At 61.2% G+C, this 21,305-nt stretch overlaps 1 protein-coding gene across 4 annotated transcripts in view; it reads left to right on the plus strand.

The window, feature by feature from the left end:
• Positions 1 to 21,305, plus strand: part of LZTS2 (leucine zipper tumor suppressor 2) — a 45,854-nt gene that overhangs the window by 18,374 nt on the left and 6,175 nt on the right. Inside the window, exons 2-4 of one of the 4 annotated variants that reach the window (XM_043550564.1) lie at positions 14,459 to 14,611; positions 17,155 to 17,607; positions 20,601 to 21,191. In XM_043550564.1, coding sequence (XP_043406499.1) covers positions 17,194 to 17,607; positions 20,601 to 21,191 — 1,005 coding nt within the window. In that variant the 5' untranslated portion in view covers positions 14,459 to 14,611; positions 17,155 to 17,193. Of the gene's footprint in view, positions 1 to 9,086; positions 9,212 to 14,458; positions 14,612 to 16,315; positions 16,424 to 17,154; positions 17,608 to 20,600; positions 21,192 to 21,305 lie in introns of those variants that run through there. The other 3 variants (XM_037904676.1, XM_043550565.1, XM_037904678.2) reach the window with 3 other exon arrangements.

The raw sequence follows: 21,305 nt of genomic DNA on the forward strand, positions 1-21,305 counted from the left end.
CCCTGGAGCACTCCCACCCACGAGGGAGTGCAGGCCATGAGCGGCTGTGCGTATGTCAGTGCCCCGCTATTGTTTGGTTTGGTTTCTTCTGCTGCCAAGCTGAGTTCATGGGGGCACCAGCAACAGATGTGGGGCGGGGGGGCGGGGATCCTCGCTGTGGGACTCACATCTTTTGGAGGATTTTGCTGTTGGCACTTCAAAGAGAAATGGACCCCTCTCCCTGCCGATTGATCTAGCAGGAGCCCTTGGCTGAGGCGGCTCCTGGCTCGGGGCCTGAGCCACCTGGTGGTGATGTCTCAAAGGGCAGATGCCCACTGTGCACTCTGAAAAGGGGCTTTCTGACTGGTAAGGCCCCGATCCTGCAACGAGTTTGTCAAGTGCGTGGCGTTGGGGGTCTAGCAGAGTTAGGAATTTAAGCTCCCAGGCTTATCTTTTGAAGGTGTTGTGCAGGTTTCCTTTGAGGACGAGGAGCGAGAGGTCAGCTAGGGAGTGATCCCTTTGTGAAAAGCGTTCGCCCACCGGTGATGGGGTGGTTTTGTGTTTAATCATTTTCCTGTGTGAGCTCATTCGAGGGTATTGTCATTGGTTTCACCCACATACTTGGTATTGGGGTATTTGATGCACTGGATGAGATAAACCACATGTTGTGATGGGCGTGTGGGCCCCATGGATCTTGAAAAGTGTGTTATGGGGGTGTGGGGGGGTAGATCATTATAGCATTGGTGATATGTCTACAGGTTTTGCATATGTTGTTCTGGCAGGGGCTGGTGCTGCTTTGAGTTGCTGGATCCTGGTCTGTGGGGAGCTTGCTTCTAATGATGAGACTGGGGGACTGTTTGAACACCAGAAGAGGGGGTTCAGGAAAGATTTCTTTCAGGATGGGGCCCCCATCAAATATGGGTTGTAAATGTTTAATAATACCTGTCTGGGTTCCAGTGTGGGGTGGTAGGTGACAACTAGAGGTGTGGGGTCAGTGGGTTTTGGGGTTTTTTATGTATTGAAGGTTTTCCTGGGGTATTTGGGTGGCCCATTCCATGACACAATCTACTTCTCCGGTAGAGTGTCTTTGTTTGATGAAGGCGGTTTACATGTGTTAAGGTGTGTATCCAGGACTTTCTCCTCGGAGCATGTTCTGTGGTGTCTGAGCGCCTGGCTGTAGATAACCAATGTCTCGGTGCCTTTGGGGTGGTGACTGGATCTGTGAAGGGAGGTGTGCCGATCCGTGGGCTTCTTGTGTATAGTTGTCTGTCGGGTTCCATTGCTGAAGCAGATTGTGATGGAAGTTGATGCTGGCGTGGGAGTATTCTAGAGAGTTGAATGGATGGTGGTGGTTGAAGTGGTGGTGGAAATCTAGGAGGGAGTTCAGGTCTGTCCAGAGGATGAAAATATCATTGATGTTTCTCAGGTGTATCATTGGTTTTGTGGTACATCTGTCCAGAAATTCTTCCTCAAGGTGGCCCATGGAGAGGTCAGCACATTGCGGAGCTCTCCTTGTACCCGTGGCTGTTCCCAGGGTTTGGACAACGTGTTTGTTGTTGAATGTGAAGCTACTGTGGCTGAGGATGAAATGGATGGGTTTGGCAATGTGTTTCGGGTCGATTTCTGAGCGTTATGCATTATCTTTTAGATACTTGAGGCAGGCAGCGATGCCGTCATGGTGAGGGATGTTGGTGTGTAGAGAGGTGACACCCATGGTGGCGAGGATGTGGTTCTGAGGGCAGTTGTTAATGGTGCAGAGTTTCTGGAGGAAGTCGGCTATCCTGGAGGAAGCTGGCCCTATTGTGCAGTGAGTGGTTTGAGGCTGGTTTTTGTGAGTCCCGATACATCTTCAGTCCTAGTGCTGCAACCAGATACGATGGGTCTGCTGGGTTACCTTTCAGAGTAGCAGCCATGTTAGTCTGTATTCGCAAAAAGAAAAGGAGTACTTGTGGCACCTTAGAGACTAACCAATTTATTTGAGCATAAGCTTTCGTGAGCTACAGCTCACTTCATTGGATGTTGTTTGTGTATCTTGGGAAGCACGTAGAAGATCCCTGATGTGGGCTCGTGGGGGATGGGCTTGTAAAGTGTTTCTTGGAGTTGTTTGGGGAAGGTTTGATGGTATCGTTAAACTCCTGGGTGAACTGTGGTGTGGGGTCTTTGAGTTCTTCACAGTGGGTGGTGTCAGAGAGTTGTCTGTTGGCCTCGTTGACATTGTCAACTTCTTCTTCTTCTTCTTCCATATGGCTGGGGTAGAGCAGCAATTACAATTTCACCTGAAGCTGATCGAGCCAGGTGGCTACAGCAGGAGTGGCAGAATTTATTGCAGTGATGCCTCCTTCATATTCATAAATTGGGCTGCAGGTGATGAGATGTTGGTTGGCCTGTTGTGAGGAACCACACTTGCACGCTGGGGAGTTCTTGATTTTCCATTTGTGCATTAGATGCCCGCATCTACCATGGTTGGTTCGGATTTGATTCAGAGTTGACCAAGATGACTGTGGAAGGTCAAACCCAGGAACCTCCTGCGTGGCATCCGGCACAAGGTGCTTATTTTTAAAGTCTTGTTTAGCCCAATCTGCTTTGCAAGCCTCCTTCTGATCGTCACCTGATTGCATGAGGCTAAACGAATGTCCCCAGAAAGGCTTGCGGGACTTAAGATGCTGGGGGGTGAGGGTTGTTGAGGTCTTGGTAGATAGGAAACATCTGTTTTCCTGGATTTGCTGAGCTTCGTGGAGCATCGCAGCAGTTTGGCCTGCCGGCGGGGGAGCAGTTTGACAGAACAGGTCGCCATGGTGTTGGAGTTGACGGAAGGGTTCCCGGGATGTGCCGCATCCCTGTATTCAGCTGGGTGTCCACACGTCGTGTGTGGCCGCATCTGCTCCATACCGGTGCACGATATTCAGCTACCAAATATACAAGCGCCATTGCAGATGTTCGCATCACTGGTGCTGTAGTCATCGTAATTAAGGACTGCGAGAGCGCCCCCTTTGCCCGCTGGTTTGATCACTAGCTGGTGGTTGGATTTCAGGACAAGATAGCTGTCCTCTTGGCAGCAGAGCGAAAGGCCGTGTCTACACTACACGCTTTTGCCAACGCAAGTTACGTCAGCATGGAGCTGCCGCAGTTAGTCTGTCACTTGTGCCTATGCATCCTTGGCTCCTTGCATCGGCGCTGGGGGTGCACCATGGGTAGGTAGCCCGGTATGCAACATGCCATCCTCCAGCACACTGTCTCTTGGGAAGTTTTGGCAATGCATGATGGGGCAGAAAGCAGTTGCACAGGGGTGACTGGGAGCAAAGTGACAACTTCCCAGCATGCAATTTTCTACATCCCATAATTTTTGCACCTTTAAAAAAATCCCATGAACTCACGCGGCCCGCCTCGCTATCTGCCATCTCTGACAGAAGCTGGAACCTGCACAGTTCTGCAAGCACAAGACGCACGATCTTTTGGTATTTGCAGAGCAGCAAGAAGAACCGAATCAGCGAGGAACATGATGATTGCTGGAGGACAGATTGCTGGCGGACAGACCGAGAACCAATTCAAGGTTGTTGATGGCATTCACAGATCAGTGGCACACGGTGGACCGTTGCTTCTGGGCCTGAGAAACGAGCACTGACTGGGATTGCATCGTAATGTAGGCTTGGAATGACGAATGGTGGCTGCAGAGCTGTTTGATGTGGAAGGCCATGTTCCTGGATCTGTGTCCCAAGCTCTCTTCCGCCCTCCAGCACAGGGACACCGGAATGAGAGCTGTACTGACAGTGGAGAAGCCAGGGGCTGTGGAAACTTGCAACATTGGATTGCTACTGGTCAGTGGGAATCATTTGGGGAGTTGGAAAATCCACTGTGGGGTGTCTTGTCATGCAAGCACATGGGGCCATTAATCACCTCCTGCTATGCCAGACTGAGAGTCTCAGCAATGTGTCGGACATAGTGGATGGATTTGCCGCAATGGGATTCCTGAACTGGTGTGGAGCATTAGATGGCATTCACACGCCTATTTTAGCACCAGCCCACCTTGCACAGAGTACGTCGACAGAAAGGGCTACTTTTCCATGGTTGTGCAAGTGCTGGGGGGTCACCAGGGATGCTTCACTGACATGAACATTGGCTGGTCAGGGAAGGTGCATGACTCTCGCATCTTTAAGAACGCAGGACTGTTCAGAATGCTACAAGCAGGGGCCTTCTTTCCCAACTAGCGGAGTACCATTGGCAATGTTGAAATGCCAATAATGATCCTGGGGGACCCAGACAACCCCTTTCTCCCCTCGCTCATGGAACCGCATACTGGCTACCTCAACAGCATCGAGGAAAGATTCAGCTACCAGCTCAGCAGGTGCAGAATGATGGCTGAATGTGCTTTTGGTAGATTGAAGGGATGCTGGCGTTGTATACTCACAAAATTGGATCTCCGTGAAAAAATCCCCCGAATGGTTATAGCTGTTTGCTGTGACCTGCATAATCTCTGTGAAGCAAAGGGGGAAAACTTGCCACTGGGGGGTAGGGCAGAGGTAGAGTGGCTGTGGGCTGAGTTTGAACAGCCAGACACAAGGGCTGTTAGAAGAGCTCAACACTGAGTGATACAGTTCAGGGAGGCTTTGCAAGAGCACTTTAACAGTGAGCCACAGTAATGCATTGTGATGTACTCTGCTCTACCTGGTGCTGCTGTTTTGGGGCCTGTTAAAAATTGTGTGGTGCTTGGTGTACATGTGTGAATATAGCACTGTCAATGCACTGAATAATTTTGTTGTACTTGCTGTACATTTATGATTATTACTGTCACTAATATGATGAGTTGTCACACTGCACGGTAACAAGTACTGAAGTGGGTGCTTTCTTTGCTCTTTGCAGCATACATTGGGAACAAATTAAGATGAATTATTTTCCAAACAATAGAATTTTGGGTAACAAAACCAGCGCAAAGAAAAATCTGTGCAATTTACATACAAATACATAGAAAAGTAATAAAGCAGTGAAATGGAAGTTAACAAGGGGAAAGAACATTCATGTCCATTTAACCTACACATACAGCAACCATGGCTGTCACAGGTCAGTGTATGTGAAGCTGTGGCTGTCGGTGCTTTCTCCTGGTGTGGGATGGTAGGGGTAGGCGTGCGGGCCCTGAGGCCATGGAATGCTATGCGGGGGTGGGGTGGCGTAGGGACTGCAATGGGAGTCGAGCCCAGGATTGTTCAATCTGGAGGTCCCAAGAGACTGCAGCATCTGCATTTGCTGGTGGAGAAGCCCCATTGTGTCCTGGTGCATTTCCCTCTGCTTGTCTTGCTGGGACTCCTGGGCCTTTCTTCTGTTCCCTCATTCCTTCCCCAGGCTGTCTGCAATATTCACCCTCCTTCCCCTTTGCTTATGGTCTGATGCAGCACCGGCTTGTAGGATCTCACTTAACGTGTCATCTCAAGTCCTCTTTTTTTTCTCCTCCTCATCTTGCTCAGGTGTTCCATGGGTGTGCAGAGGGAACCACTCAAGGCTGCAACACAAGCAGGTATAGATAAAACACCCAGAGGTACCATTGTCACTATAGTCACAAGGGAAATCGAAAGTTAGGGTTTAGACCTGCTTTCCCTTGCTCCCCTAAAGATTTAAACAAGACCTGCTTATTGATGTTTCTGCTTCGGAGGGCTTGTGCACGGCACCACTTGCGGTACTGAACGTGGTGAGTATGGTCCGCCAGAGGCGAGGGGAACGAGGAGGGAATTGCTCGGTTGCAAGACGTGAAGAGTGTCGGGCAATGGCCCTGGATACCAGCCCTGTTTTCCCGGCGATGGTGATTTTAGCTGATATCTCACTCAAGGGGAACGAAGGCACAGAGACCACCGCTGCTGCTGTTGACCTGAAGCTGCCCAGGCCCGTATGCCATTAACTTGTTTACTGCAATGGTGCCTGCTGAAGTGATCACCGGTTGGCATGGGAAAGTGTCCTACCGTGGAGGAAGGAATAAAGCTGCCATCTCTAGAAACCTTTGGGAGAGGAGTGCAGAGAACCTCCCTGAAAGTTTTATCGAGATCTCTCAGGAGGATTCAAGGGACATCTCTGTGTAGATAAACAAACTGCTCCACATCCCCCCCCCGCCTTAACTGTGTAGGGGAACGAAAAGCGGATATCTCTACCTCTTTTTCTTGTACCACTGCTTCTTCTAGTGCAACTAAATTAATGTGATGGGAAATACATTGACACACTTACCCAAGGTTCCTTCCCCTTATCGGGCTCGCCCCTGCTCGACTGCCAGGACTGACTGGATTGTGGTGGAGTCTCAGAGGTCCTGGCTCGTGGCGTAGCTGGATCCCCTGGGCTCATGTCACCTGCCTTCGACCTCGCTGTTCATGCCAGGGGCCTGTGACTCATGCTCCTTGGAGGGATCCCCGGCGCCATGCGGGATGGGGTCTCCACCAAGCATGGCACGCAGCTCTTCGTAAAAGCAGCAGGTCTGTAGATGAAGTACTGGTCTCCCTGGCCTTCTCATCTGCCTGCCGCAGTTCCTAGGCTTTCACGTGGCTCTATCACTGGTTCCTGTGATACCCGTTCTCCAGCGTCCCCCATGCAATCTGCTCATAGGCGTCCACGTTTCGACTTCTGGTCTGTAGCTGGGCTTGCACAGCCTCTTCTCCCCCGAGGCCCAGGAGATCCCGTATCTCCTGTCTGCTCCGTGCCAGAGTGTGACAGGAGCCTGGAGCCGGCCCGGCCAGCTGGGCAGCTGCACACAGTGGAGAGCTGCTAGGTGAGCACACCACGCTGGGCAATCAGGAAAAGGCTTCAAAAATGTGTGGGGTTTTAAAGGAGGGAGCGGAGGGGGGGGGGAGGGGGCGCTTCCGGTCTCTGTGACCCCTGAGCAGTGGAGTTCCCAACTGTGATCAGAGCGGGTCAGTGTCAGGCATTGTGGGCAGCTGCTGGCGAACTTTGAGGGTTGACACTGGTAACCAGATCCAGACAAGGCAGCTGATGTCGATCTAACTTTGTAACGTAGCCCAGGCCCTAGTCGGGGCTGTGATGTTGGTTACGGATTTCACAGTGGAGTGTTTTTTTCCATTGAAGCAATCGAGGTAACGATCCAGTGTGTGGTTTTGCCCGCTGAGGGTGTCCAGTCAGCTGATGACTGCGGGCAGGGAGGTGAAAGAATGTTTGGGGGCGGAGTTGGCTGAAGAATTCTTCTGGTTCTCCGCAGGTTAGGATGGTATCAGGTTGGTTCAGCCCCTTGAAGAATGCAGATAGTTCCAGGCAGGGGCTGTCTTGCTAGGTTGACGACATTGGGGTGTTGTGTGGTGGCCACGGGGTGGGTCCCGGTGCTGTGGTTTCTCCCGGAGGCTGGGTGGGGGGTCGTTGGAGTCAGTCACACACCTTGTTTTTGTGTTGGGTGGCTGTCATTGTTTTGAGTGTCCTGCATGATCTCCAGGTAGGTGTCTGGCTTTTTTCTCTTCCAATGTGTGGGAGCAAGGGATGGTCTCTACTTTGAGATGGTCCCTTCTGGAGCACGAGGGGTGCAGTAGATGGTTCCCCAGCGTCTCTGAAGTCTGTCTGTAGAGCTGTTCGCCGTATCTGGAGTGGCGTGTAGTGATCAGAGGGTGGTAATTGGCGAGTCCTCTGGGCATGTTGTTTTGTTTCTTGCATTTGCTCAGGAAGCCGATGTCGCTGTTTAGCCTGGCTTCCTTCTTCTTCATCTTGTGACGTTTCCATTTTCAACAGCAAAACTCAGCCTCTTCTCTAGTGGTTTTTAGCGTAGTGGTAGCTGGGTGGTTCACACATCCAGCCTAGGGGGGGTTCCCAGCTGGTTTTGAGTTCCTGGGGAGAGAAGTCAGTCTTAAACCTCTCAGCCATTGTCTAATCGTCTCTCTTGATTGTCACTGTCACGTATTGTTTGTATTATCACAGCGCGTAGGTGCTCGCATGAGGTCCCATTGTGCTAGGGGCTGTACGGACACAGACCAAAAAGACAGTCCGTGCTCTTCCTTACATCCAAGTGGTGCACAATCTCTAGTAACTCACAAACCTGTACAGGGATTTTCCTCGGACTTCCCACCCAGCAGCCCACGATCAGCCGTGGAAATATTCAGATCTCCTGAGGAATGAGGTTCTAGCAACTGCCCAGCCCGACCTCACCCTGCCATGAGGCCCCCGGCTCAGACTGCGGTCCCCACGTTGTGCTGGGCCGTTTGCCCCGAGCGCACAGACAGGGACCAGAAGCCCCAAGAGCCAACATTTTCAACAGTGCCTCTGATTCTGGGTGCCTGGCCGGCACCTGTAGCTCCCACTGATTCCAGCTGGCATGGGAGGTGCACAGCACCCCGGAAAATCCAGCTCGAGGTGGGTCCTGTGAAAGGCACAAATAAAACCCAGGAGTCCTGATGTCCCATCCCATAGCTCTAACCGGTAAACCACACTGCCTCTCCTCCCCGAGGAGTGCAGGCTCGGCCCATGTGTGCCATGCTCCCTGCTCAGAGTGCCTGGCAGCGCCCATCTAGCCTGGCGCTGAGTGTTCCTGGGGTCGCAGTGACCCCCCCCCCCAACCCATGTTGTGTGCTCCAGAAGCCTGCTTTGAGGGGGATGCTCTGTGACATGCACTGGGGTTTCCCCTCTGATGCAGGGCAGCCCTTGGTGTTGCCCCGTGGGGTGACATGAGTTTGGTCGTTCTCAGCCAAAGGGCATGGCAGTGGGCTGGTGCTGGGGAGGCTCCCAGTGGAGTTCCAAGTGTGTGGGCTGCTTCATGTGTGTCCTTGGGCAAGTCGCTTAGCCGCTCTGTGCCTCAGTTTCCCTATCTATACCATGGGGACAACAGCCCTGCCTTGCCTCCCAGGGGGTGTTGGCAGGAGAACCCCAGCCAGGGTTGTGAGGGGGAGGACAGGGAGAGCCGGGGACAGCGAGTGGGGGGTGCAGCGGAGGGTGCGGGCTGTGGGGGTGCCCTGGTGGAGTTCATGGGGCAGTGGGGGGGTATGGCAGAATGCTGTCGGGTGCCGGGGGCGGGGCCGAGCGGCGCTGGGGGCGGGACCGGTCCGGCCAGGGGGCGGGGCAGGGGTGCAGATCGGGGCGGGGCCGAGGGGGGCAAGGGGTGGGGCCAGTGCGGGCCCGAGCGGGGCTGGGGGCGGGGCCAGCCCGGGCAGGGGGCGGGACCGAGCGGGGCCGATTCCAGCCGGCGGCCGGGCCGGGCCGAGCCGAGCCGAGCCGAGCGGGCGGGGCTGCGGGGCCGCCCGGCAGCGCGACATGGAGGCGGCCGGCGAAGGTGGGTGCGGGGGGGACCGATCCCGGCCCCGATCCCGCTGGGGCGCGGGGAGCAGCAGGTGGGGCGGCGTGAGCGCCAAGGGGCCGGGAGCCAGGCCCTGCCCCCCCCCGCCCTCTGCCCCCAGCCCCCTCCCTCCTCTGCCCCCCTCCTCCTCCCCCCAGTCCCCTTCCTCCTCTGCCCCTCCTCCTGCCCCCAGCCCCCTCCCTCCTTTGCCCCCTTCTCCTGCCCCCCGCGCGTCCTCTGCCCCTCCTCCTGCCCCCAGCCCCCTCCCTCCTCTGCCCCCTTCTCCTGCCCCCCGCGCGTCCTCTGCCCCACTCCTCCTCCTCCCCCCAGTCCCCTTCCTCCTCTGCCCCCTTCTCCTGCCCCGCCCCCGCGTCCTCTGCTCTCTTCTCCTGCCCCCCCGCCGCGTCCTGTACCCGCCTCCTCTGCCCCCTGCTGCGTCCTTTGCCCCCCTCCTCTAGCCTCCTCCTGCCCCCAGCCCCCTTTTCCCCGTCCCCCAGGGCCGGCTGCCCCATTGCACCCGCGTGGGGCCCCTTGCGGGGCTGCGGGAATCCTGCCTTAATGCCGGGCTGGGGCTGGGGCGCCCCGTGGGACGGCGAGCGGCCCGGGCTGGCCTGTGGGGGGCGAGGCGGCTGGAGGTGCCAGGCTGGTCCGTGGGGGGCACGGGGCGAGGGGGCTGGAGCTGCCAGGCTGGTCCATGGGCGGCACGGGGCGAGGGGGCTGGAGCTGCCAGGCTGGTCCATGGGCGGCACGGGGCGAGGGGGCTGGAGGTGCCAGGCTGGTTGGTGCGTGGGGGGGATATGGGGCACAGGGGGCTGGAGGTGCGAGGCTGGTCCATGTGTGGTGGCAGGTACGGGGCACAGGGGGCTGGAGGGGCAAGGCTCCGTGTGTGGTGGGGGGCACCGGATTGCCCAGGATGGCACCGTGCTGTTGGATGCTGTTGATCCGTGGAGTTGGTGCCAGGTGGCCGTGGGGAGCCTGGCCCAGGGGCAGGCCTCTGTGCCTGTCTCTGTCCTGGGGGCTGCGGCCGGCCACGCTCTGCGGGGCTCCCAGTGGGGCTGGAGCATCTCCCCCTGCATCGCTGCATGGCACGTTGGCTTCCCTGGCACGGCGCAGCCCCCTGGAGCCGCCCGCCTTGTTCTCCTGACGCAGCCTGGCCTCACGCCACGTGCCAGGCCTGGGAAAGCTGCCGGCACCGAGCGGCAAGTGGGGGCTGCGTGCCAGAGGCTCCTCGGAGTCCCCCGGGGCCTGCTGGGAACGCTGGCCGGCCGCGGAGCCCCCCACGCCCGCAGCGGGAGGGCGCTGGTCCCGGCGCCCGGCTGGTGGGGTGGATTCGACGGGGTTGCCCACTGGCCCCGGAGGGAAGGGCCCATAGCTCCGCCAGTCTAGTCTCTCGCGGTCTGCCCCTGGCTGGCGTAGCCTGGTCCCGCTCTGGGCCCCTCGGCGTCGAGGGCTACTCGCTGGGCCGGGCAGCTCCAAGTGGAGCAGGGGGCTGGGAGCTGGGGGAGACCCACATGAGGCTCCAGGTGTGGGGATCGGGCTGGGCTGGGGAGCGACCCCAGCGATGGGCAGGGCCTGAGAAAGGGGGGCTTTGCTGGGGGGGGGGCGGAGGGACCCCCCCGGAGGGTGGGATCAGCCCTGTCAGTTGGGCCCCAGAGACACAGGCTGAACAAAGCCACGGCAAGGGGATAGCGCGGGGGAGGCTGAGTTTGGGGAGTGGCCCCCCCCCAGCTCCCGTTACTGATGTCGGGGGTCAGCGGTGGCGGCCTGGTTGTGTGGGGTGAACTCGGCATCCGTAGGTCTGGCTTGTTGGGGGCATGGCTCCTGGGCCATTCCCCGAGAAGCTGGCTGGGTTGGCTGTCTACCTGCCCTGCAGTGCGGGGTGCCCACGGCGGGGGGGCGCAGTGATGGTAGCCGGTGCCAGGCCCCCTCCTCACTGATGGGCCCCATGGGGGGGCAGGGGCAGCTCTGTAAGGTTCCCTTGGTGCAGAAGGGCAATGGTTGGGGGTCAGATGTATTGGGGACCCAGGGGACTGGCCCTGCTCATTAGGGAGCCCCCCCCCATGTGGGCTCAGCACCCTTGTAACTTTCTTCCTGGGCCTTGATCTCCCAGTAGGACAAGGGACGCTGGGGGAGAGGTTCTTGAGGAGCATGGCCTGACTAACCCCCCCTCCCTCCTCGGCATGGCTGCCCCCCACGTGGACCCCCGGGGGACTCCTCGTGCAGAGGAGCAGCAGCCGAGCCTGGAACTCGCTGGGCTTTGTCCTCCCAGCCTGGGGAAATAGGCCGCGCAGGGGAGGGGCACGTGGGCTGGCGGGGGAGGGAAGGGGGGAGGAATGGGCTGCTCTGTGGCTGGATGCAGCCTCCCACCAGCCCACGTGCTCCTGCGGGGGGCTCAGGGCTTGGGGGGCCAGGGCGTCTGCACGGTTCGGAGCCTGGCTTGAGAAGCTCTGGGCCGGATCCCGGCCTTGGCTCCCGTGTCTCGGCCAGCCTAGCCCACAGGGCAGGGAATCCAGCGAGCGGCTCTGCACTCAGCCCCTCAGCAGGCCTGGGCCCGGACCCTGGCGCGCTCACATGTGCAATGAGCTTGGTGGGTCTCTGCTAGTAACTCGCCTGCCGACTGTGCCCTTCCCAGCTACCACCTGGCGGGCACCATGGGCACCTCTGCACAAGAGAGGCCCAGGGGGCTGAGGGTCCGGATTGAGGGGCACTGGAGGGGAGCCCAGGGCTGGGTCGGGAGTGAGGGGTACGGGCAGAGCTGGGGGTGAGAGATGATGCAGGCTCCCACGCCTGCCGGGGCAGCTGGGGGTTGTCTCTTGGCAGGCGTCTCTGGCTGTGCTCCACGGCCCGTGACATGGGAACAGGCCCAGATGCTCCGTGGTGTCAGCGTCGCTGAGTCTGTTCCAGGCCGATGGGCTTCTACCTTGATAACTTCAGCAGATGCCTCCCCTGCCCTGGAGGGAGATGGGATGGGCGGGGGAGGGGAGGTCTCCCCCATCCCCCTCACTTGCTGGAGGGGACCCTGGCCAGGCTGGGGGTGCAGGGGAGCTGCTGGCTCCGAGCTAATACAGGAGCCTCCAACTGCCAGACAAACAGAGCCGGCAACAAAGCACGCTGGGCCAGGGTGAGATGGATGGGGGCTGCGCTGGGGGGCGGCATGGATCTGAGCCAAGGGAGATGCAGGCCGGGTTGTGGGGGTTGTGAGCCTGGGGGATTGTCTCCCGGGGGAAGAGTGCAGAGCCTAGCATGGGGACCAACCAGCCCTGGCCAAGGGGGGAGCCAGCATTCAGTCTCCCAGCCCTGGGCCTTGCAGCCCCCTTTACAGATGAGGAAACTGAGGCACGGAGTGTGGGAGGGTCCTAACCCATGTGCTCAGACCATCAGCCCCTCCCCGCCTGGGATGGCTGGGTCGTGCCTGTACAGTGACTCCTGTGGGCAGGGCCCCAAGGGGCAGCAACCCTGGGTCTGCTGGCAAGGCTGGGGTGCTCCCTAACTCTACCAGGCTGCATCGCGGCCCCCCTCGTGGGGCATGGATGGGACCATTCTTCTATTGCTAGGGCCACTCGGTAGTGGGGGTTACAGCAGAGAGCAGGTCCTGCATGGGGGAGGGACTGCGGGTCGGGATTGAGGGGCACCAGCGGAGCTGGGGGGGGAGGGGGAACTTGGTGCAGTTGGCATCTGTCTCCATCCCTTGCTTCCCTACTGAACCAGCACCTGCTGTAGGGGTGGGGGAGGGCAGTGAGGGGGCATCGCTCTGGGTCCGTGGGCACGTGATCATCTCTCGTTAACTCCGTGTGTTCCTCACGTGGCCCTGGTGCTTGGTGAGGCGGGAATGGCTCTTAAAGGGTCAGGCCCTGCCCAGCTGGGCCGCTGAGTCGTCTCCAGGGAGTCCTCGAACTCATTTCTCTGGCCTTGTTGTTTCCTGTTTGGGCTTTTCATCTGTCTAGCTCCTTGTACGGCCCGGATTTACTCTCCCACCCACACAGCCTCTGTTGCGAGGGAGGGAGCGGCCATCCCCATTTTGCGGGTGGGGAAACTGAGGCACAGAATGAGTCAGTGACTCACCCGAGGTCACATGACAAGACAGTGGCAGAGATGGGACTTGACCCAAAGTCTCCTGAGTCTCAGCCCAGGAGCCTTATCAACCCCAACCTAGCGTCTCTTTTGTGGCCTTCCCCGTGGCCTTGTTGATGAGTGCAGAGTGCTAGGGGGCGTAGCCAGGGTTGTGGGGTGTGCAAGGCGGCGGGGGCGTCTGTCTGGTTGCTCTGTGCAGGGGGGAGCTGGGCTATTTGATTTGTAAATGGCTGGCTGGCATCTGGAGCGTGTCCTGCCCCACGTGGTCCCTGGATGGTGCTGGCTGCCACCCCACTGCACGGTGTCCTGTCTTCTCGCCCTCCCTGGGGCTTTGACACACACAACGGGGCGGGAGGGGCGGTGTTTATAAATGTGACTGAAGAGATTCAAGAGCAGCCGCTGCCCCCTGTGTGTGTCGGGCTCCTGCGCCCGGGTTCTAGACCTTCAATCCGGATGGATCCGGAAACCTGAGGACCCGGCTGTGAAACTGACTAGGGGCACCGGAAATCGACCCGTCTGGTGTCGCAGCCCAATTGCCTGTGCCCATGTGAAGTGCGGACTCGTGCTCTGCCCACCTGAGCGCCCCGGTCACACAGGCTGGGGGGGGAACCGTCTTCCCTCTGATCGGACAGGGCCTTGCCACTCCCAGAGCGGTGCGTGTCCACGCACTGCCTGCCGGCTCGCCCTCCGCGGGCCAGGTCCCTGCAGCCGAGGCAGCGCTGGCCTCTTGGTGCAGAGACCTCGTCCCCTGGCTCCCCGCCGCTCCGTGGGGTTCTAGCGCCCGCGATTCCCCGGCTGTGTCGAAGCCAGCGAACCAAGCAGCCGCTGGGGCCTGCGGCCGGCGCGCGCTCGGCTGTGTGTGTTGGATCAGGTTTGTAGCTCGCTCGCCCCTGCTCTGATTTAAAGAAACACAAGCTCACGGGTTCCCTGGACAATCCCCTTAACTTCCCCCCTGATGAAAACCCTTCCTGCTTAGACTCTGTTCTCCCCCTGGCCCTGTCTCTGGCTGGGCCTGCCGGCGGAGGTTCTGGGGTGCTTGGGGTGCTCGGTTCGGCTCAGACGGCCCAGCCGTGAAGTTGGGATCCGGGTGCCCGGCAGTTTCTGGGCTGTTGGTTCAGGTGTGGCTCTGCCAGGGGCATTTACGGGAAAACCGTCTCTTTTGTCCCCTCCGAGTTGAGTGGCTGCTGCTGGATTACTGCTCCCTAATCCGCGCCCGGCCCAGGCTGGTTGCCGGGCGATGCTGTTTGTGCCAGGACCGAGAGGACCCTGACATCAGAGGGGGAATGCGGCAGCAGGAGCCGGGCCAGGAACGAAGATCCGGCTTCTGTGCAAACGCCCGTGGCAGTAGGGGAGGACTTGGGGCTGGAGTGGTCCTAGCTGGGCTGGTTTAAAGAGCTGCTCTGTGCCCAGTGTCTGGGCTGGGCCAGGAGGAGTCGGGCTCTGCTCCGAATATGTCCAGGCCTCAGACCCGTCGCTGGTGCAGGGAGCCAGGCGGGGAGCGGGGGTGTCCCTGCTCAGCGACCCTGACCCATGGCTGGCTGGCAGGGTGGGGAGAACAGACGCTGCCTCGTGGACTGCCTGAATTTACCAGGCAGGGAGGCTGGCTTGTGCCACTGGCATATGGGAGCCCCTGGGGGGCGGGGCAGAACCTAGACTCTCCCCTGAGCTCTGCAGAGAGCCGGTGGGAGGCTGAGGGGGAGCGGTGCAGGCAGGGGCCATGCTGGGGGGCAGACTGGGGGAGGTTGGGGCAGAGTGGTGCAGACAGCACCATGCAGAGGCCAGGGGAGGAGGGGGGCTGGGGCGCAGCGGTTGCCTCGGGGAAGCAGGGAGGAGCACGGGGCCCCATACCAGCGGGCGTGTGTGGCATGGTGGCGAGCTACCCAGAAGCTCGGGGACCTTTGGCCAGCAGGGCAGCCCCTCCCCGCGTACTGGCGCCCAAAGGGGCCCTGGAGGCCGCTGGTTGCATGGCCCAGGCATTGGCGCCTTGGCGGGCAGAGGGGACAGCGAATGCCAGTGACCCGGTGGTGTCTGTACTGCGGTCCCTTGCCTGCTGTGGGCTGGACGGAGCCCCAAGCTTGGCTCACGCTGGCCCCGGATGCCCTGGGGGACCGGGCTATGGGCTGGCTGGGGCTGAGAGGCGGGTCCCCTCCCAGGCCTCCCGACTTCTGTACCCGTGTTGGATCGGCTGGGTGGGCTCCTCACTGCAGCCGTGCGGTCCTGGGAGCGGGGTGGAGATGGGGGGGAGCCCCCCAGAGAGGGGAACAAGGCAGCTGTGAGCCCAGGCCCTGCAGATCCTCGGAGCCAGCTGCAGCCTGGGCTGTGGGCATGCGGGCGCCAGCCTCTGTAACCCCAGCATGCTGACGGGAGGCCTGGGGCCGGTGGTGACCGGGCTGGAGGTAGAGGAAGTTGTTTCAAGCGCTGCGAGAGGGTGCGTAAGGAACAGGCCGGCCTGGCATCAGTGCTCAGCTGGGGGGTGGGCACGTCTCCCGCACCCCCTGCGTGCTCACAGCTGTCCTTGTGGGTCAAGCTGGCTGCGCGGAACCGACGGGAATTTTGGGGCGCAAAGCAGCTCTCCCCTGGGGTCTCCCTGGCTCACCACATGTGATGCCCCACGCCAGCGCTGACTCCGTGATTCACAGGGGGGCGCTGTTCTCCTGTGCTGGTGGTCGGCGGGGCCGGGTCTGTCCCGGTGGGCCCCCGGGGCCAGCAGCATGTGGCTGGCCTTGCCAGGGCCCCGGTCAGGTCAGAATCCTGCCCATGTTGCCAGGAGCCCGCCAGGGAGCACCTGGGAAGGGGGCCGGCCATTGGCTTTGGGGTGCCCAGTGCAATCCATGGGGGTCGGCCCAGCTGGTGGCCCTCGTGCTAGCCTCCCCCCCCACCCCAGTCATGCCTGTTCTCTCACACCCAGCGTGCTGCAGTGTGGGGGGTGTGTGTGTGTGTGAATTCTTCAGGGTCTGGGGATGCAGCGAGTGGGTCTTCCCTGGGCTATGCTGCCCCCCCACGCTCCCTGGGCTGGCCATGGCTGTAGCAGGAGCGCGTGGCCTGATGGCACAGGAGACATGGGGCTGGAGATCCTTCTCTGTCCCATTGCCCCGCGGGCCCGGCGCTGGGCCAGCCTCAGCAGCTCCTCAATGGGCAGTGAGTTGTGCCAGCCCCGCCATGGGGAGTCTGGGGCAAAGGGGGCACTGAAAGCCCCCCGAGGCCCTGAGCCTCCCAGGCCAAGATTGGTCCCAGGAGCCGGCCCCCTCAACCCCCCCTACCCCATCTAGCCCATCCCCCCTGGATCAGGGCTGGGTTGTTTGCCCCCAGGGGCTCTGTCCCATCCAGGACTAGATGGCTGAACAAAGGGCCCCCCCTTTCCCTGGGGGACCCCCCCCACCCGGGAGCTTCTCCTGGAGAGTCTGTTGCGTTTCTCCTTTCTCAGTGTCACCCTGTTTCTCTCAGCTCTGCTGGTGCCCCTCGCTCCCGACCCGTAGCCCCCTGCTAGCCCAGCCCTGGGCTTCCCCCCAGCTCTTCCAGTGATGGGGGAGCGGCAGGTGATGGGGCAGTGGGCGGGCAGTTTCCCTGGCAGTTGGGCAGGCGATATCGGGGGTGGGGAGCAATTGTCGGCGGTGGGGTCCCACAGGCGGGGGGGATGGGGAGCAGTGCCCCCCCAGGCAGGCGGTGGGCTGGTGTCCCTGGAAGGTGGGCGTTACGGGGGGTGGGGAGCGGTGGCCCTGCAGGAAGGCGGTGGGTGAAGGGGGGGACAGTGCCCCTGCAGGTAGGTGGGGAGCGGTGCCCCCGTGGGAGGGCAGTGGGCAAGGGGGGCAGCGGTGCCCGCGGGCTCCATCCCAGCGGGGCTCAGTGCTGGTTTCCCTCTCTCCCTGCAGGCTGCCTGCGTGGTCCCCGCCGTCTGAGGCCCCCACACCATGGCCATAGTGCAGACCCGGCCCGTCTCCATCGAGCCCGCTTCTGAGGCGGCCACCCAGCTCCGCGCCAGCACCCGCTCGCCTGCTTCCGCCCGTGGCGCCATGGGGAGCGTCAGCAGCCTCATCTCCGGCCGCCCCTGCCACGAGAGGCCGTGCAAGGCCGCGCCCGGCCCCTTCCGCCAGCAGGACGGGCTGCTCCAGGCCGCCCCCCTCCAGGGGCTGCCCCCCCCCAAGCCCTGCTCCGGCCCGGCGCCCGGGCGCGGCGCCTACGCCAGCGAGGACTTCTGGGCCGAGGCCGTGTCCCCCGTCAGCCCCTGCAGCGACGCCGAGGAGCCGCGGGACGAGCGGGCTCGGAGCAGCCACATCCGGGGGCCGCCCCCGAGGCTGGTCCCCGTCTCCGGGCAGCTGGAGAAGGTGAAGAAGATCGGGGGGCGTCTGTGGCTGGGCTGAGTCCATCCCCTCCCCCTGCCAGGCCAGACCTTTGGGGCACCCGGTTTGGGCATCCCGCCTCCAGCAGTGGGCAAGACCTACAGCTCTAGAGACAGTCACCCCCCACCCCAGCAATACACCTGACCTGTTCAGTCGTCCATGGGGAGGGTGGGGGTCTAATGACTTCCTGACCCCCCGGCCATGGGCTTCCACCCTGACTCACAACGGTGCTTTCCCCTCCTTACTGGGTATTTGTGCCATCATTAATGGTGCCAGCAGGTAGCACCAGGTGGGCAGGAGCTGCCCAAGGCAGCCTAGTCCAGCCCCCTACCCTCCTGTAGCAGGGAGTTCCACAGGTCCTGTGCTGCGGTGATCATATCTCCCTGTACTTGTTCTTGGTGCCTGCTGTTGCCTGGTTGCTCCTTTGCAGTGTCGGCGCTCTGTCAGCATCTTGTAGCTGCAGAGGTAGTGGGCAGCTGCCTGGCATTCGTGGGGACCGGCCCCTCCCCCCCTCCCCCCCTTCCAGCTGCAGAGATGGGGTTAATTAACCTGGCAATGCCACTAAACCCGCAGACGCCTCTGGCTTCCCCTCTGCCCTGGGGGAGGTTCATTGTCACTGGCCCTAGTTCGCCAGGTCGACCTGGGCGGTGGGCACACACTGTTGCAACCCTGTTCGCTTAGTGTAAGTGGGAGTCGCCGATCCCTAGCGCTCCTGTTCTTATAGGGGATGTGAGTTCTTCCGGCCCCCCGCTGCCCCGTCAGACCCAGGGCGCACTAACCCACTGGTACCCATTGAGGGCGAGGACGGCCCCGGGCGCTTCCAGGCCAAGCTGTGGGAGCTCTAGTGCCCGCCTGGGAGGGTGATCGCTGGCGCTCGGGCGCTCGGCCCTGGACAGCTGGTGCCCTTGGCTGCCTTGGTTCCTGTGGCTCGGGGCTGGTTTGCTGGCTCATGCTTCAGGGAACATGGCTCTTAAATCCCTCCCACAGGCGACACCCCCTGGTGGGCAGCAGGCACCCCACTTCCTGATACATAGGTGACCCCCCACTGCCCCGAATGTGCCATGCCTTGAGGGTTGGAGGTCCCATGTATGGGATGTGGAGTGGAGTGCCAGGGAGCCAGAGTGGCTGGCAAAGGCTATGCCCCAGCCTGGCCTGGCTCGGTGGCATTGCTTCAGCCCTAGAATATGGCCCCTACCTTCCTGCAGCAAGGAGTTCCATAGGCCCTGCTCCGGGAATCCTTTAACCTGGTGAGATCCCCTGGCAGGGCCATTGCAGGGCGAGCTGCGCCCCTGGAGAACTGGGGACAGAGCTGGGAGCCCCATTCACAGGAAGGGGATGGCCTGGGGATGGGGAAGAGATCGGGGTCGATGGCGGCTGGGTCCTCACACCTCTTGGAGGGGCCCGCTCCAGGGGGGCAGGCCAGAGGGATGCCAAAGCCAGCAGCTGAGCGGTGGTGTCTGAGGAGAGCAGGTGATGCCCTTGCTGTGCCAGCTGCTCCAGGCCCCCTTGGGCTACTGGGAGCTGTGGGCAACCCTGGGGTCACACTAACCTGCTGCCAGTGCCTAGCTGGGTGGCTTTTAATCTGCCCTGGGCCCCTCTGGTCCACCTTGGCGACCCCAGCCGACCTGCCCCTTTAGCCCGTGAGAGCTGGCCAGAGGTTCTGGGTCAGGGGCCCAGCCGGGCGAGGGGGTGGGGTGGGGGGCAGACGCGGAGAGGGGGGCTCAGTCCCTGTGGCCTGTTCGGCCTTTGACCTCTCTGCTGAGTCTGCCCAGAACTCATGCCACCCTGGCCCTGTGGGCAGCTGGGCCGAGAACCCCCTCGCCCAGGGTCCTTGTATGCTGGGGGGCCCAGGGCTGGCTGGGAGCCAGCGATGGCTTTTGGGGGGCATCTGGCTCAAAATGAGCCGATGGCCCCGATCTGCCATACTGGTCCTGACCCACCCTTATCAGAGGAGGGCAGTTTAGTAAATGGTCTATTTGGGGCGGGGAGTTCCCCCCTTCATTTCAGCGGAGAAGGGGGAACCACACAGAGGATCTGTGTCCGCTTTCGTCGAGGAAACCGAAAATTTGGAATGTTTTTCCCCGTGAAAACCAAAGGCCGTAGCTTGGCTAGAAGGAACAGCCCCCCTCCTACCCCACGTCACCCAGGCAGAGCCATGGGGCTTGGGCCAACTGGCGAAGTAAAATGAATGGCCACTGGTGGATGTTTCTCGTATTGGCATCAGACCCGGCTTGTGCGCCAGTAGGGGGTCTGGCAGGGGATGCTCTCGCTCCCCGGCCTGGGTCTCAGCCCCCCTGCCTGCCTTCTTATTCGGCTGCTACTTTACGGTTTTCAACTGAGGAAAAAATGTCCTTTTCACTGTCTGTACTTGAACAAAGGAAGGCATGGGCCGGGGGCTCAGGAAGGGGTCTGGGAGCCAGGACTCCTGGGTTCTACCCCAGACTCTGGGAGGGAGTGTAGCCTAGTAGTCCAGACTTGCGGGGGCTGGCCCTGCTGCTGATTGGCTGAGTGACCTTGCTCAAATCACTTGCCCACTCTGTGACTCCATTTCCTGGCTGGGGAGTGGATCCCGGCACTGACCCCAACCCACTCTGTCGGACAGCACGTAACAGTCGGAGATCCCAAAGCGCATTAGGAGGATGGCATCACTGTCATTTGACAGAGGGGGAAACTGAGGCACAGAGCGAGGCAGTGACTTGCCCAAGGTCACCCACGCAGCGGGCCGGGGGCCAAACCGGGATGAGAACCCAGGTGTCCTGAATCCAAGTCCGCTAGGCCACGCTGCCTCCCCACGAGGGTTATGATGAGGTGTTGATCAGAAGGTGCCACGTTTCCTGGCAGGCTGCAGAGCCTGGGGCGCTGGGCTGGGTCTGAACACCTGGCAGGGGTGGCACTGTGTTGTGCCAGGGGTGGGCGGGTGGGGGGGCATCCTCAGCCCCCGTCCTGCCGCCCCACAGTCTCTGCTCTGTGCGTTTCAGAACGTCGAGAAGACCCTGATCCGCCCGACGGCTTTCAAGCCGGTGGTGCCCAAGGGCAGGAACTCCTCGCTGCCGGGCTACGTGGTGCCGCGGCCCGGGGTGTCGGCGGTCCCCGAGAGCCAGGCCAGCCTCGCCCACCTCTTGGGCGGCACCGCCCCGGCCAGCGCCGAGAAGCACCACTCCCTGAGCTGCCGCCACAGCGCCCACTCGGGCACCCTGTCGGACTCGGGGCGCAATTCCCTCTCCAGCCTGCCGACCTACAGCACGGGCTGCAGCCAGCCACCGGAGCCGGGCGCCGTCTGCATAGGCCACCTCAGCCTGGACAGTCACGGTGGGTACCCGGAGCGGGGCTCCAGGGGCCTGGCCGGCCCCTCCAACTCGGACAGCGGGCGCTCCTCCTCCAGTAAGAGCACGGGGTCCCTGAGCGGGCGGGGGCCCCCCTCCTCCGACGGCGGCTCCTGCGCCCGCTCACCCGTCGAGGGCGACGAGGCTCTGCTCGTCCGCGAGCTGGAGGAGAAGCTGCGGGAGCGGGAGGCGGAGCTGCAGCACCTGCGCCAGAGCCTGGACGACAACGAGGTGGCCATCTGCCAGGTACCCGGCTCGGCGGGAGAGCCCAGCCCCCCGGAGTCCTGCCACGGCGCTGGGTGTGTCCGTGGAGGGCTGGGCATGTGGGTGGCAATTGGGCTCTGGGAGTGTGCCTTTGGG

This window comes from Chelonia mydas, chromosome 7 (assembly GCF_015237465.2).
Source record: "Chelonia mydas isolate rCheMyd1 chromosome 7, rCheMyd1.pri.v2, whole genome shotgun sequence".
Classification (NCBI taxonomy): domain Eukaryota; kingdom Metazoa; phylum Chordata; order Testudines; family Cheloniidae; genus Chelonia; species Chelonia mydas.